At 36.5% G+C, this 18,442-nt stretch overlaps 1 protein-coding gene across 1 annotated transcript in view; it reads right to left on the reverse strand.

Annotated features, from left to right (window-relative positions):
• The window catches only part of LOC134538052 (serine/threonine-protein phosphatase 6 regulatory ankyrin repeat subunit C-like), a 39,472-nt gene that overhangs the window by 12,266 nt on the left and 8,764 nt on the right, over window positions 1-18,442 (reverse strand). Inside the window, exons 2-6 of the mRNA XM_063379028.1 lie at window positions 18,258-18,350; window positions 16,755-16,886; window positions 15,250-15,312; window positions 11,505-11,588; window positions 4,671-4,754 (exon numbers count right to left, since the gene is read on the reverse strand). Coding sequence (XP_063235098.1) covers window positions 4,671-4,754; window positions 11,505-11,588; window positions 15,250-15,312; window positions 16,755-16,886; window positions 18,258-18,326 — 432 coding nt within the window. The 5' untranslated portion in view covers window positions 18,327-18,350. The remainder of the gene's footprint in view (window positions 1-4,670; window positions 4,755-11,504; window positions 11,589-15,249; window positions 15,313-16,754; window positions 16,887-18,257; window positions 18,351-18,442) is intronic.

The following is an 18,442-nucleotide window of genomic DNA, read 5'->3' on the forward strand; positions in this document are numbered from 1 at the left end:
AACGCATTCTCGACGATGTATTCGTTATAGCATTACAAACTTAACTATCTACCATTGTTAACACAAGTTTGAAATTGATGTTAATTTGTTTTCCATCCATTACAGTTTGAAAGGGCGCAAGGTTTCTTTCTTGCATTTTGATACTATCAACTTCGTGTCTGGTAGCTTCGGCAGTTTCTTGCATAAATTGAAATTTAATTGGGCGACAAAATCTTGGCGATGAAGGTCAAGGATTTTTCCAAATAATTACACGTGAACTGACTTTACCATATATTTGTAACGGAACAAGCGAAATAACGAAAATGTTGGCATCCGATTTATGGCCATCTTCATCGCTAAATGTTTGTTTGTAGGTGCTTTGACCAGAAGCGCCATCACACCCCCATTTGCATACTAATTCTAAATTAACAACTTCGTTTTCAGGAAGAATTAACTACCTCTGATTGTACCATTAAAATTATTTCAACTGTATGATTTAACAATGCTTGAAGTGTAACTTTAGCTCCTTTTTCCGTTACAGAAATTTATGAATTTTCAGGGTAACACTTCGTTTTAGAATTCAATACATATTTATTAGGCTGATACAATTTACAGTGTTTTTCTACGCTTAAAGAACGTATTCCCTGATACTGACTTTTGGACAGTTTATTTTCTATAACAAATGATAATGCTTCTTTGCCTTACAGTGTATTCTCTGTAACACGTTGCAGAGCTTTCTGGTACTTTGATGCTTTTGATGGACTGCCTTATATGACATCCTTTATTAATTTCGAAGCATGTACATGTCCTGAAGCCCGGAGACCCATTTGTGTAGCGTAGGCCAGTGCTTTGACACTATGTTCTTCTCGAACCTTTTCTGTCTTCCTCCGTTTTGACCGTTCACTCAAATCGTCCCAACTTGACGAAGGACGCCCTATTGTTTTGTTCGCGGAAGCCTCCGCATCTTTATTTTCAACTGTGAAATATACAGGAACATTGAGCCAAATATCGAATTTTTCGAAGAATTTTCTTTCAATTCTAGTAACCTGATTCCACTTTTTTCTAAACTTCGATACCAATTTCGCAATATCTTTTAAATTTTGTGGCAAAATGTATTGATCTCTAAACTTTTTCGATTGTTTCAACAATTTCATTCACCATGTTAATATTTTCATTTAATATCTACACTTTTCACAAACAGAAAAATTCCTTTCTCGTGCAAGAAATTTCTTTGGTATCGTTTGCAGATTATGAAAATTAATAATTAAAGGTTATTAAAAAATATTTTACCACTTTATCGTAAATAATATTTCATTAAAAAAAACGCAAAACTGAATGTGAAAAATGCGGGTTTAAAAGCGCATCCATATCATCGAATAAAAATCATAACAGAAGCCAAAGCTGCAGCTAGCTGCAGCTAATTTTAGACATGTTTTAAAAATATTAATGGTCTACAAATGCCATTTGGTTTCAGAGTGGGATCTTGTGGGTTTTTTAAGTTATGGCTTTTATTAAAAACTTCTTCAAAAGTGATACATAAATCACGTCATTATTTATTATTAATTTCTTATTAAAATAATTAATAATATTAATTAACATTAACATTAATTAACATATGAAATTTACTTACGTTCTGGAGAATAATCCATTTTGCAGAATCTTAATCGGTTCACTTTTCACTTTTCTATACGTGTTTGAACTTGAGGAATTTTTGGGTGCGTCACACGCTAACAAAGCGACACCCTCGACGCTTCGAAACAAACTGAATTCCTGAGCCAGGTAGGGACCATTGTAACTCTTACGTGTTGTATTATTTCAATACTCTATAATATCGCTATTGTGATACAATCGTTTTGACCCAGCTAACACGTCAAGATTAAGTTAACTTTGTGTTGTTATGCCTAAACTCCTAGTATTGTGATTACATGTAAAACTAAACGCTTTTAAGTGATTAAATTAGTAAAACAAATAAATTGAGTTTAAACTTATTTTAATATAAATCGATATTACTTAGCAAAGTAGCAATGATATATGTTTAATGGAGTGATAGTCCTAAACTAAAAATACCTGTTCAAACTAAGTTAATATGACATTTATACCTGGAGTTAGCAAAACAACAATCATACCGCACTTCCTCATATTACTTCCAAAACCATTCATATTAGTTTTACCATTGGGTATAATTTAGGGCAAATTCACTACCGTTGCTAGCTCAGGGTTTGGTAGGGCATTGTTCTAGATGATCTCAGGGAAAACACCTCCAGGTGATAGAATCGCGATCACAGGAACTGGTAGAAGAGTATCTGGAAGGAATTCTAAGCTACTGCGACGATGTTATGCTGTTCTCAGGAACTGAAGACTCCATATCCCGGATGCTGCTGTAAATAGTAATTATGTAAATTTCTAACCATTTGATGATCAGATAACAGATAAATTCTTCGTAGTGCTACCAGCACTTAATAAGACCTTCAGGTGATTCATTAAGGCGTCTACTGCAGGTAGAATGTGGAAGTTGCTGAATAATCCCGCAATATTCGGATTCCTTTTTTGTTTTGTTTTGTCACGTTCGACACCAGTCTTCTTGTATTTCCATGCGAGAATTTACAACTTACAGTCCTACGCCTGGAAAAACGCCTTTCAACTCCCTCTCTTTTCTATGCAACTCCCTTAGCGTCCTAGAATTTCTCTTTTTCTTCCCTTTTGTTGTAGCAACCCAAGACACAGCGACTATGAGAAAGCATGAAAGGAAATGTCATCCATGGAAGAATACCATCAAGACAAATAAATTATAAAACAGTGGCCACAACCAAAGATTAGACTTACTGAACTGGCGTAACACTCCATGCCTGTTTGGTTGATGATAATAATTAACCTAACAAATATTATATATAATTAATTACAACTTAAACATATAAAGGAAATAATTAAAATGTACTGTAAACTGGTGACTGTTTACACCCTTACACATCCCTAACGACGTTAATACGTGCTAGAGGTACCACTACTACTATTCCAACAGTCAAATGTTCCTAGAAAGAACTTTTTTTTAGACTTTTTGCCAGCTTTTCGGGATTTGGGACCAGTGAGCGTCGGGTCGGCGCGGAATGACGCGATTGGCCCCAGCCGCGCTCGCAACTTCTAGAAGTGGCGCCTGGGCCTATATAACCTCAGGACGCCGGCCTCCGAGGCAGTGGGGAGTGGAGTTGATCCGGGCGATAGTGCCGCGGGTGCGGCGAAGTTTCGGGGCGATAGGCCGGGCGATAGTGTCGCGGGTGCGGCGGAGTTGCTGGGCGAGGAGTTCCTCGGCGAGCGAGTTTCTCGGCGATAGTTGGATGGCGAGAGTGCCGCGGGTGCGGCGAGAGTCCCGAGCGAAGCGTCGAGCGGAATCTCGGCGAAGGGAAGTGCGACGGCGGCGGCGGAGTGCGGCGACGGAGTCCCGCGACGGAGGTCCACAAGGGGTGCTGAGGCGAGAGTTGCGCCAGAGGTGCGGCCCAGCGAGGTGTGCGGTGTGTAAAAATCGAGTGACTGGGGAATAAACATTTTTAAGTGTAATTGATTATTAAGCAATTTTAGAATATTATTTGTTAGTGATGTAATTATTGGCAATCAATAAAACTGTGAAGTAAAATATTTAATTGGGCTATCCATTTACGAACCCAGTAGTTTTCCCACGACGATTATTATTTTAATAATCGTAACAATAATAAACCTTCAAAATAAAAGTTATTTTTCATAAAAATATTTATTGTGAAGTTATTTACAAAAACATATTAATATTCAAGGAAAAAAATCACAATTGAATATCTTATTTTCAAAAATCAGTTCCAAGCATTTCCAAATGACTGATGATGCAGACATGGCTGTTTATTTCTTATTGAACAATAATTACAGACAATCAGTTATCTTAGCACTCTAGAGAAATAATGGAAACTGCTGATTGTAGATGTGTTAGATTTTGATTGTATAAATAAGCATTGTATTGTACTCAGTCACGTGCAAAGTTTTTCAATTTCAGTAACCTATTTATGTACTAAAAAAAAAAGTAAATATATAGTACACGAAAAGGATGTAAATCACAATAAACAGAATGACTGAGTGTCTGCAAAATACAGATGACTTAATTTAATGACAAGTACGGTACCATGTTGAAGTAAGATTCAAGTTGATGATTGAACAAAATGTTGAAATGACAACAGTTGACAACAATGGTTATTGAGTTATAATTGTACATAAAAGTAAGACAATATTGTTTCCTAATTACAAAATTTATACTTGCTTTCCATTACCCAAAAATGATGTTTCAATGATACAAAATACATACAAAAAATAAAACTGTCACAAATATAACATATACATGAAAAATGTGAATAAGGCAAAAAAAGTATAAATTTAAGATTGAAATAAGCATGATGCTGATTAAATTACCTATTAGGTAATGAAGTAGAAAATAAAAATATAATGTGAAGTAGGTATGTACATCACTTTCAAAATGTACAAATATATGTGAAGTAGCCAGAAGGTTTGAAAACTGCATAAAAGTATTATATTGACCACAAAAAATATGTATATATCAAAATATAACTTACAGCCTACTCAAATATGCATATTTTAAGAAAGCTAGTAGCATGGAGTATTAAAACAATTATTCTAACATTAATGATAATTGTTCTAAGGAGCTCACATTTACTCACCGTATTATTAGATTGATTCTTCTTTTCATCAGGTACAATGATTTGTTCTAGAGATGTATTGAAATTTGTTCCCAAACTTTCTGCCTATAACAGGTGCCAAATAACCTCTGTGTTCTTCCCCCAAATTTTCAAATAATTTTAATACTGAGGCAAATATCAGTTATGAAATAATTAGCTTTAGAAAACTTTGTTTTTTACATATCTAGATTTAGCCTGCAACTTTACTCACAATAATTTTGGAACTACTTAGAACTATTTAAAAATAATTTTTTAGTGAATTAATTAACAATAAATTGGTACATACAAAAAATTAAAATAATTTTTTTTGTACACAAATGTTTAAGTAGTTCTAATCTATTTGGAATTATTAATCATGCTATGAATTACTTGAAACACAAGTGTTCAGTGGTCGTGGTTGATGATCGATCTAAAATGTGTCCAGCGTGGGTGGAGAGGGCCGCGGATAAATCCCATTGCCTTGGCATATCTCATATTTATGAGCATTCAGTCAATACATGAGTTATTCAAAGCCTATTACTGTCACCTTATGCTACTGTGCATAAAGATACAAACATTTCAAACCCTAGATGGAATTTAAAAACAAATATCCCAAAGCGGTAAACGTAATCTGGGTTAAGAGATACCTATTAAAATTTTTGAGGAAAAAATAAATTCTTCATTAGATACTGTATTATTCTGTAAAATTACACAGAAACCAAATACAAGAAGTGAAAATTTGAAATCCCTCCAAAAGTATGTAAGAGCCTCCTGGATGGACTCATAAACAGCATGGCGATGATGATGATGATGAAAATGATTGATGGATGATGATATCCACTGAATTTTCATGGCCAGACGATTCTGTGGTGGTTCATCATTGCCTTCCTGAGTTTTCTCGGGGTATCTCCCACTGGGCTCATACTCTATACCTCGAGCTAAACCCCCCATTTTGCACCTTGTCTTGAGTGGGCGTTCGTGGTTGTTTACGCAAAGGTTTGCATAATCAACTGCGTTCTGTTTTGCTGATTTGGTGTGAATGGGAGCATTGAATTGGAATTGGAATTGAAATTTTCTTGGAGAGAGGTTAAAGGGTACCGGGCACTGCCCCACCTCAAAGTTGGTCCGTGGGTGGCAACGACTGTTGGCTATCAGTCAGCCGGGTTTTTTTTCTGTGTGCTGCTATAAGACCAACAGCGGCTAAGAGGGCAGCTGGCTTGGGGTGATAGCCTCCTGCTTTAACGCATGCCAGACAGTCAATAGTACTGATTAGACAGTGTGAGCCCGCTGGTTCTACGATGGATCGAAAGCATTGGCATGAAGATTTGCAAGAGGCAGTTAAACATCCAATAGAAGGAGACTGGTCCGAAAGGAAAACCCTTTTGACGGATTACACTAAGGACAGAGGATTGGACTTGAAGAGAGTGACCATACTGGTTGACAAATTGCTGGATAAGAAAGTAAACTGGGCTAAGGAACCAGTACCAAATTTAACTGAAAGAAAATGGCTGCTATCTGTTGGTCCCATAATATGTGAACAAGACCCTACTATAGTTAAAATGATGATAAGGGAAATCTTCAGGAAAGACAAAACTACGGCTGAGAAGGAAGAATCGACTGAAGAGTTTGTGATAAACCCTAAATGGGATGAACAGGAGGTGCTTTCATGTGCTGAAAAATTAATAATTGAGCTAACCACCTACACGACCACAGAGATATCTAAGGTTAACAAAGCATCTACAAACTATATTCTGCCTAGAGTAACACAGCTAAAAGGCCTATTAGATAAGGTTCTGATAGACAATTCCCGGCTTAACGGAGTGATAAAGGGGATAGAATTAAGTAAAGGCCCTGTGATAAGGAAGACGTATGCGGAAGTAACAAGTGCAGCTGAAATTGGAGGGACTACTCGTCAACAGATCATACCTAAACAGAAGAAGGAGTTGCTGATTGTCCTGCCAAGTGACGAAACTCAAACAAGTGACACCACCAAAAGAGAGATCTTAAAGAACATTGATCCAATAAAGAATGGGCTGAAATTCAAAGGAATAAGGAAAATTTCGAAAGGAGGAATTATAATCGAAGCACAAGACTCCAGCACGATTGAAAAACTGCAAAAAGATGAGAAAATATCTAAACTAGGACTACGTACTGAGCGCCCTACAAAGCAGGGCCCGAAAGTTATTATGTACGACGTGCCTAGGGAGTTCGATAACCCTGATATAGCTGGCACAATATTTGCTCAGAATCTGAGCGCAGATGAAGTCTCACTGGAGGAGTTCAGAGCTGGTTTCATGGTGCGAACAAGACGCGGCAGAAAGGATAATAAAGAAACAGTGCACCTTGTCATTGAATGCACACCTAAAATAAGGAATATCTTGCTAAGCAGAACACATATGTATATTGGTTTTTCTGCATGTAAAATTAGGGATTTTGTGTCAATAACTAGATGTTTCAACTGTCAGAATTACGGACACCCCGCACATAAATGTAAAAGCAAAACTATCTGCTCTATATGTGGACTTGATGGGCATAAGTATACAGAATGTAGTAAGAAAAATGAAGGAAATAAGTGTGCAAATTGCAGACGAGAGAATAAACCACACGAGCATAGGGTAGATAGCACTGATTGCCCTGCCTATAAGAGAGCTTACGAAAGAGAAATAGAAAGAACTAATTATGGTGAAATATGAAAATAACATAAAAATAGGGCAACTAAACGCACAACGTTCAGCTGTTGTCAGTGCTGAATTAAATAAGATTGCAGAAAAAATGAAGCTTGATGTGATCTTATTACAAGAACCCTATGTATTACGTGGGCAAGTTGCAGGAATCCATGGTTTAATATATGCAATAGGAGATAATCCGAAATCGGCAATTTGGATTAGAAATGAAACTCTAACTACGATGTTACTCTCCGGCATTTCTAATGAACATCATGTTTGCATGATCATGCAGATGAGGATGATGAAAATATACGTTATCTCATCCTATTTTCAATTCTCAGATCCTATTGAAGTACATATTGATAAGCTTAATTCAATATTGGATACAATTGGACATGAAAATATAATAATTGGTGCAGACACAAATGCAAAATCTTCTTTTTGGAATTCACCAGTGAATGACGAAAAAGGTGAGATCATGAACGATTTTATCATGGAAAGAGATCTATATGTTATTAATGATGATCCATTAACAGGAACATATCTATCACCAGCAACTAATACTGAGACTTTCATTGATGTGACATTGACTGATAACAACATGAAAGAAAGAGTCAATGAATGGAAGATTCATCTGGACAGTTCAAGTGACCACAGATTGATGACTTATGAAATCCAATTGCAAAGAACTGAGATGCCTCCCATAATAATAAGTCCACGGTACATACATAAGAACGCGGATTGGAAGAAGTTTGATGAATTAATAACAAGCAAAATAAATGAATTATCACATGAAGAAGATGTATATAACTCCGCAGAAGCACTCGCCATGAGATTAACAATTATATTACAGAATATCTGTGAGAAATGCTTTAGGAAACAAACGAAAATTATTCCTGGAAATCCCTGGTGGGATGTTGAATTAGAAGAAACTAGAAGAGATCTGGAAAGACTAAGAAGAATCATGAAGAGAGCGGCAAATGGATTTTATAAACTTTTAATTTTACAACAGTACAGAATAAGGAGAAAGAAATATAAGAAAGATATTTTATTAAAGAAGAAGGTATACTGGGAAAAACTTGTCCTTAACAAGGGGAATATGGACCCTTGGGGATATGTGTACAAGGTGATGGCTGGCAAAGTACGAAGTTCTTTTGAAATCCCTGGGATGATGATGGCAAATAGACAAATTACTGACATTACAGAAAATTTGGAAACTATTCTACATGATTTACTACCTAATGACAACCCAGATGAAGATACGAATATTCAAAAGATGAAGAGAGAAGCGATGAAAGAACTGCCTGATACAGAAGACACAGTTTCTTTCACCATCCAAGAGCTTGACAAGATCATTAAAGAGTTAAAACCACGAAAAGCACCAGGTAAAGATAATATAACAACTGAGTTAATTTGGCGAGCTTACCCTCGAATCAAGGAAGTACTGTTACATCTGTATAATTTATGCTTATCTTCAGGAACATTTCCAAAAATATGGAAGGAAGGAGTTCTCAAAATCATATACAAGGGAAATGCTAAGGACCCGAAATTAACTAAGTCATACCGGCCTTTAACTATGCTGCCTAACATGGGAAAAATTTATGAGCGGCTCATTAATGCAAGACTAACAGCTTATTTGGAAGTAATACAGGGAATAGATAAACAGCAGTATGGCTTCAGAAGAGGATATAGTACAGAAAAAGCGCTATACGATGTAAATCAATATATTAAAAACCTACAAGAAAAATATGTGCTTGGAGTGACGATAGATATAGCAGGAGCATTCGACCACGCTTGGTGGCCTCAAGTATTATGGCGCTTAAAGAATCTTAACACACCTAAGAACCTGTATGCCGCCATAAGGGGCTTTCTGCAAGATAGAAAGTGTGAATGTCGATTGGGCCACATAGTTGTGGAAAAGAAGCTCTCCATGGGCTGTCCTCAGGGTTCAGTCCTTGGTCCGCTACTATGGAATATAATATTTGATGAGCTTCTGAAAATTGAGTTACCAGTAAATAACATTATATATGGCTATGCAGATGATGGCTTGCTCATTATACCCGCTACTTCACGCTACGAATTAGAGCAGACAGCAGAAATTATTCTACGCTCTATCAACACCTGGGCAAGCAGTGTCCGACTTCTTATATCATCTGAAAAAACTGAAGGCGTATTACTAAAGGGAAAATTACATAAAGACAGACCACCTTTAATAAGATTTCAAGAACGAATAGTGAAGATAAAACAAAAAGTTAAGTATCTAGGGGTACAAATCACAACGGGAACAGGATACCAAGAACACATACAAGAAGCATCACAAAAGGCCCTACTGTTAATGCAAAAAATAAGGAGTCATAAACCTACAAATGTAGGATTGAGCACTAATACTATGACAACACTGTACAATGGAGTATACCTGGGCATACTTACCTATGCTTGCTCAGTCTGGTATGAACTACTACGCAATTCACATGTAAGAAGAAGGTTAAACTCATCCCAACGAACAGCTCTAATTGCTGTAACAAAAAGCTACAGAACTACGTCTTTAGAAGCACTGCAGGTTATCGCTGGAGCCTTACCTATAGACCTACTAATACAAGAAAGAGCAAAAATTGTGATATTAAAGATGAACAAGGAATACACTGCTTCAAAATATCGCAGAATCCACATAGAAAATATTGAAATCTGGCAAGAAAGGTGGCGAAACTCTGACAAGGGAAGGCATACACACAATATATTCCCTTCAATAGAAGAACGGATGAAATTTTCATGGATAAGTACTGACCACTACACTTCACAATTCCTAACAGGTCACGGGAATTTTAAACACAAATTAAACTCTTTTAACTTAGTGGAAAGCCCTATGTGCCCTGTGTGCATGGAAGAAGACACAGTAGAGCATGTTCTAAATGATTGCGTTAAAATAGAAGACATACGAAACAAGTACACAAGGAAGATGGCTATGGAGGATGTTGATATTAAGGATATTAATCAAATTGTGAGAGATAAGAAGACTTATGACATATGGAGAAATTACACCTTTGAAGTATCCAAGAGACTGGAGCGTTTCGATAGTTGGATGCACGAACAATCTCTGATGGAAGATCTGCTTTCCGATACGGAATAACTTACTACAGAAAAATAAAATAACTCTTTGAATCTCCTACACAAGTTTCTTTGGCTGTTCTTCTTGTGTATAGTGTAATCGAACAGCCGGAATATTATATCAAATTAGATAAATGAACTGAAAAGAATTAATTAAGAATAAGAGAATTAAAAATATACACCAGATCTCTCTTTGAAAATAAGAATAAGAATTATGACAGAATAACGCCCTGGAAACCTGTATAAGCAAGCTAAAAGGATATGAATTATTATATAATATAAACTGTATTATATTATATAATATATATATATGTGTGTTAAAAATATAATCATGTGTGCAATAAATATAAATAAACTACTCTTGCAAACCTTATAAAAAGGATTATATCCAGAGTAGTCTTTAAGTAAACATACATAATCTATAATATGATTATTTTCTATAAAGCTACAAGATAATCTGCCTTCCTGAGTATGGGAGGTGAAGAGACAATGCAACACCCATTCCTGGACACGGGAAGGACATATTCCACGAGCAAAGTATCCCAGGACCCTCGATCCCAAGACCCTCGGATCACCAGCGAGGAGCTCCAGCCAATGAACTAACAGGCTGAACCCTACATGGCGCCCATAGGTTCCACAGGAAATCATCTTAACAATTGTCTACGAAATGTTCAAATTTTCTTATGTAATTATTCGGACAGAAAAAATTACTAAAAATGTGTGTTTTCATGAACGTTTTTAAGCATCAAAAATTTGGAACACACAAAAATAGCAGAGGCATGTGCTGAATGCTGGGAAATTATATTAATTATTATTAATAAACTATAAAATTATAGTGTTATTCCAAACAGAGTTTCAAAGAGGCACGTAACCAATGCAAAAACTGCATGCGAGTTCAGTGCCTTGCGCATAGAGGGCGGCTAGCGTCGCTCTTCGAGCTCGTGTACCGCAATATGTCACGCCCCAGCCACGCAGTCAAGTTCGCGAAGCGTGAACCACACCGTAAAAATAGTTTTTTTCATTTAAATTAACAACTATTTTGTTTTGTACACACACACGTACTCACCATATTGTTGGTGCGTTTCACTTTTTCGTTCACTCCTTCGACTTGCGCTAGTGAAGTACTGAGTTTTCTTTCCAAGTCTTGTAACTAGAACAGGCAACATAAAGGCATTGTAATTTTGTAAGGATTGTTTTGAAATAATCTTGATTAATAAAATCACCCGGTGTACGTCATATGATTATAAAATAAAATATCAAAAATGTTATTTCTTTTCACCTTCTCCCAGTCAAAATTAAAAGCAATTCACGAGCTACTATTTCCTTATTCTATCAATGAGCATATTGAACAATCATTTACTAACATGCATAAATTAAAAAAAACAACACAAAGCATTACAGAATTCACTTACCAACTGCAACAATGCACAGACCTGGGTAACAACGGATACAAATTCACGTGACTGTCAAAGGTTCGAAGAAGACCCCTCCTGGCCCGGCACTGTTCGAGGGATGTAAGAGCCACCAGTAATTCACGCCACAATTATCTTTATGCAAAAATCTGGAAGGTTGGGGTTCGAACACAGGCCGAGCTAAACGCAGTACAGCCCAGCCACACCTCTAACAACCTGCATGGTTAGCTGACTGTTTTCATCTCTCATTAACTGCAGATGTCCTTTGAGTGAACAGGAAGTTAGTTATACAATTAAAAATACTTTGTTTTCTCTTTCATGGAGCCAATTTTTTTCTTTGAACTAACAAAATTTAGGCGTTCATTTTATTTCAGTACAGATTTTTTAATTTCTTCAGTCAATGAGATTTTAATCCTTATTGGTAAAATTATCTACAAGCAATTAAAATTTTTTTATGCTTTAAATGGTTAAATTATTAATATTTCAACATTCATTTGTTTTTACAGTTTTTATCACTGGTCTCATTTGTACATTCATAAACATCAGAAGAATTACACAATTAGTACTTTAAAATAATACATTTTTTGTTTTTATTTTGAACATTTTTAAATTCAAATTAATCTAATAAAACTCATACAGTTTAAATAATTAAAATAATTATTTTAGAATTGATGAGAAAAATGGAAAAATTGAGACGTTTTTGGAAAATATTAATATTTTTCAAGTAGGCCGTAATATGGACCATGTTATTAGAAAATAAAATAAAATGCTAATTTTCAGCAGGGACTGTTAACTTAAATAATTATTTATGAATAATCTACCATACTGGAATACCTACTTACTTTTATCCACATCTTAATAAGGAATCCCACTAATATTATAAATGTGAAAGTTTGGATGGATGTATGTATGTATGTTACTCAATCACGCCAGAACGGCTGAACGGATCTGGATCAAATTTGGCCTACAGTGAGCTCATAACCTGGATTAACACATATACCACATATTAATACGAAATCCCATCCCTAAGGGAGTGAAAAAGTGATAATTTCATTTTATAACAGAACAAATCGTAGGTCATAGACATACAATTATTGAGTGTCATTTCTGTATGTCTGCCACACGATCATACACATAGTAAGGTCTGGCAAATTCATATTTTTCTCCTTGGTGAGACCAGCCCACTTAGTGGAGCTCGCAGCGGCTAGCAAAATAAAGGCGCTAATAACAGTTTTGTTCTTAAGTTCGTCAATAGATAGAGTTGCCTTTAATTTTAAACGCATCATCGTTTTATGCGTTTGTCATATCTTTAATTTTCGTTTGTTTGTGCCGTATGCGTTCCTGTACCATTCATCCGATTGCGATGACATTTTGGTGAGTTGTTATGCGCATGCTCGTGAAGGTTTCTGAGACGGTATAACTATTTTGCAATAGTTGGAGCACGAATCGTTTCAAAAAATGTGTTTATTTCATAGTATATAGCGGCACTTAGTCTGTTTTTGTTGTATAAGTGAGCACGCACGACACAATTAATTTAAAAATAAAAGAGAGACAGAGATAGAGTGATATATATAAATATATATATATATATATATCGTGAGATAGAGAGAGATAAGTTGAGATCGAGTGAGGTATATATATATTTTACAGACTTGAAACTTCACAGTAATGTTCCTTATGTTACGCAGGATGACATTTTCCGAAAATTAGATCCCATGGGTGGTTAAAACCAGGAAACAGTGGGTACTTTGCATGAGAACAGGATTTTTCATTGTTCATCCCTTCTGCGTCTCCATGGCAACGGGCATCGCGCGGCAGTGACGTACCCACAAGGAGGGGCATGTATAATGAGCGGTGTAAGAGTGATCTGCCAGTAGACTGCCGTAGCGAAGTACGGGTACATCAGTTGTACGTTGCGTGCACGAGTCGGGAAACCATCGGTGCTATTCATTTTCTCTCCGGTACATTATACAGCATTTTAATAAATTTTCACTGAATTTTTTTTATTTACCATTACTTAAAATGGGAGATGTGGCTTAATTTTTTTCCATTAGTATAGCCGTGCGAAGCCGGATCGGGCAGCTAGTAGCTATATAGAGATTTATATATAGAAGAGATAGAGATAGTGGGAGGTATATATGTATATATAACGAGATAAATAGAGATAGAGAGATACATAAATATATATAGATGTAGATAGAGATAAAAAAATATAAATATTTAGAGAGATGGATAGATGATTTGTATATGTGTAACTACTTCAAACATATTACAAAACAAAACTGAATGAGGCATTGCAATGCATGCCGAGCATTAGCTAGATAATGGAATCTTTTCAATATTAGTATTCCTTTATTTTTCAGCTTTTTTGTATAGTGCTTTATAGAGTTTAGATTACATACAGACCACCAATATTTAGATATATAAAGGGAAATAACTATACACTAACAGAACAACGTCTGTCGGGATCTGAAAGTGATATAAATTATTTTGCACACTTGACATTCAAGTTAAGAAGACAATTACTAACTACATCTGATTTAGAAAAAGGTCCCCTTCAACCTGTGTTCAGCCCGGGCAACGCCGGGTACTGCAGCTAGTGTTTTGATAAATATAATAAATGGTTGATGTCTTCAATAAGACGTTCATCTGTCCTTACCAGAAATTAAAAATAGTTTTGTTCTAAAATTTTATGTGAATCCTTTAAAAATAAATGTAGTTATACTTATTCAAAATAAGGGAAACATATGGACTAAGTGTTATTCTTCTTATGGTAATCGACTATTGTTTTATTATCTTTTAAAAATATGAATACACATTTATTTTAATTTAATTAAGTAAATGAGTTAAAATGTATTAGCAAATATTTTAAAATAAAATAGAGCAAATATTTTAAATCCCAAAATGTTTAGGTTTATTTCTATAGTGAATCGAAAATATAAAGCATTCGTAGTTAAATTTTAGCAGCTGGATACAATTGATATGTAAATGTACTTTTAAAAGTTAATCAAACAAAAACATTTAGAGAAAAAGTAGTGCATAGAGTTAGAATAAAAAAAAGTCCTTTAAATATTATTTTGATAAGTGTACTGATATACTTGAAAACTTATGATAATACCAGTATACCATTAAAAAAATTCTACATTTATTCTGAAAACCAATTAACTGATGTTGATAGCATATAAGTTCAGGTAATGTTTGCTTTTATAATACAGGGGATAGTTTATGCTTGCTTAAAAACTATTTTTAGACACTACACAGCCACAAAAACTTGTTTGTAAAATAACAATGGCTTACTTGTAGTGTTTCTAAAAATATTTTTAGTAATTAGTTTCCAAATAACATTTTTGTTTGATTACGATTGGAAAATATTTTTACGAGTGTTTATTAATTAATTACCTTCGACGTGTTACAGTATTCACAGCTTTTCAAGTTTCTTACTTCGTCTCTGAGTTCCAGCACCTGAGGAACAACAATAAGGAGTAAAGTTTGAGTCAGGCCTTACTGTCTTTGTCATGTGGATTTTTCAACACAGATTGCCTGAGATATTTTGGCTACAGAGGTTATGGTTGCAGAGGTATGAAGCACTACTCAGACATTGTTTGATGCATAAAGCACTACTTAGACATTGTTTGAGGCATGAAGCACTACTTAGCCATTGTTTGGTTGCTACCCTGCGTATTGTTGCCCCTGCAAAGGAATAGATCATGCAGCTCAACACAACTTTCGCATAATGATCTGCAGTGATACATGTAGGCACATTGTCTGGTTTATAGAGCATTTTAAATTAATAGTATTATCAGGCAAGTGATCATAATTATGAACACTATCTTGCATGAATTTTTACAGCTTGTTGATAATATTTAGTTGATATCAATTGAGAAAATTTGAGTTCAAACATAATATACAATAGAGTTATCGTAATGAACTTGCAGGAAAAGCTCTACAATAATGTTAATTACCATGAAATGAAATAACCCTCCATTTATTGGCCTGGATATGTGTACTTGTTGATACTAGCGATCCCAGCTTAGTTTGTAGAGAAGCACTGACTATCAGTCTACAGATTCATCTATAGAAGCTCTGAAGATGATAATCTATGAGCAGCCTCCCTCTCAATCATGCCAACGACATTATTCTTATCATGGACCAGGTGGGAGGTGTGCCGGGAAGAAGAGTTGCCTCCTTTTCTTCTGCTGATGCATTTGCGATGTTGTCAAATGTAATAGGAAAACATAGCGCAGAGCAGGTGCATTTGTGGAATCTTAATTTGCAGCTTGGTTTTAAAGCTAATGCAATGCAGTGGCGTCCTAACTTTGCGGAGCCCTGGGCCACTTACTTATTCGGTACCTTGATATTTTGTAGAGGGGCCTTATTGGGGGGGGGGGGAGGGGGTATATAATAGCCTCCTAAAGAAAAGTAGGGTTAGGGAGGCTTCTCCCAGAAAATTTGAAAAAATAAACTCTTTAAAAAATATTTCAAGCCAACTTGGAACTTAAATTTCGACCATGATTTTACTAATTTAGCTCAAGAATGTTGACATTCTTTCCTAAATAATAACTTACCAATGAATTAATTTTATTGGTAATAACGATCAAAATTGGTGAAATTGCATCATTATATGAGTAAATAAAATCTTTGAAAGTTTTTCAAATACAAAATTATACAAATAAACTGAAATCTAAATGTATTGGCCAGCACTCTGAATTACATGTGGATAACAATTTATCCTTCCTATTTCCATTAATGTAAATGATTTTTCACAGTAAGCTAGACAGACAAGGGAATCAAGAAATGGAAATGGGCGGCGTGGGGCCCGGCTTGCCCTACCCTGGAGCTGCCCCTGATGCAGAGGGGATCACAACCAAACCATTACTTCTTAGGCAGCGAGGGAGAACTCTCACCATTCTTTCCAAGTTATGGTTGCTCTCGTTGCTGCTTCGCAGCGACTCCTGCAAGATGTCCTTCAAGCAGCTCAAGGCGCCGCCGACTGCTTGGAGGGCGGTCACCACGTGCATCTCCTGCAGTGGTTCTGGCTGCAAATAACACAACAGGGACTGCCGTTCTCTTGCTCGGGCTTCTCGTCCCGCAGGCAGCGAAGAGAGGACGACAAGCCAGTTATGTATCGAGTTTACAAGGTATGGCAGTGACCAAACGCCAGTACTGACAACAGAATTATAAATATACAGAATGTTCCTAACCATACTTTGTAGCAGGTGCATGTGCTGAGGGGAACAGCCTTTGTGCAGGGGGAGAAATCACCCACTTCTCCCCAACACTCCCCCCTCCTCCAGCCTCCTCCCCCTCCTCTACATGAGGAAGAGAAAGGCTATTTAAGGTTATTGAAGAGATCTGTATGGACCACAAACATGCAGATTATGTAGACTTACTACAGGAGCCAGGCCTTGTTTACGCTCGCTGAAACTGGGAGACATCTAGAGGAATAAGATAAAAACTTTCAAACAAAAAATATGGCATGCAACTAAGTTGACAAACATGCACGAGCGGGAGATAAACAGACTGTAGAACTTACATATGATGAGAGAGTCGAGGACACGAGAAGGGAACTTAAAGAGAAGTGAAAATATGGAGGATAAAGACAAGTTGGAGGTAGGGAGGTATAAAATGGAATATTACTAGCTGCAGGGCACATTAATACTCATTGGAGAAGCGGAGAAGAGTGCAAGAAAGTAAAATAAGCCCTCTGAAAACACCCAACATAAAATAAATTTACTGTACTCCTGAATGTCACATACACTGAATAATGATAGCCTCACAACATATCTGCAAGTAACAGCTTACATTTGTAAAAATTAGAGAGATACTCTGTCCTGCCGTGGCCTGGACCAGACAGCTTGTCTGCGACTGTACTGAACAGTCTCGGTGTGGCGTGCACGTGCACGATGATGATACAGGGACGCAACTAGAAACGGTGAAGGGAAAAAAGGGGGGTGGCAGATGGGGCTTGTGCCCCGGCGCCGCATTTGGAGGGGCACTAAACTGTCAGAGTAATTTCTACTATAGATATTGACTTTGAATATCGTACTGTTAGAACACAAAAAAATATTGGAGGACTGATGAAATGAATTATTTGTATTGTATTCATATCGTCAAATACGTATTTAAACACTGGTATTTTTCGCGTGCTATCCAACTTGCGATGTATTAAAAACGAAATGATAGGAAATAAATCTATTAATTTACAATCTAAGTTGAATCACAAACATATATGGAATACCTAGTAGTGCAATTAGTAAGTAGGTATGTAGTAGAGATATGAGGTGTTGTCAGGAAAATGTTTTGGTTTGGTTGGTTTGAAGAAAAAAAGAGACACCAAGATGAGTTCCTGCCCCGGGTGGAAACTAGTGCAGCCACGTCTCTGCCACGACAAGATGGCTGCAGCTCACCGAGTCGCAGTCCTCGCCCGCCGAGCGCGCGCAGAGCACCAGCAGTGACGTCAGCGTCCCCAGCAGCATCCTGGACCACGGCTGCTGCGGCTCCTGTGGGACCATGTCCTGTTGTCTCGGGCGCTTCAGTGATAACACACAGCATGCAGAGCGGCCGCAAGAAGGGGGTGGGGAAGAGACGCCCA

The sequence above is a fragment of the Bacillus rossius genome, chromosome 1 (assembly GCF_032445375.1).
Source record: "Bacillus rossius redtenbacheri isolate Brsri chromosome 1, Brsri_v3, whole genome shotgun sequence".
NCBI classification, from domain to species: Eukaryota; Metazoa; Arthropoda; class Insecta; order Phasmatodea; family Bacillidae; genus Bacillus; species Bacillus rossius.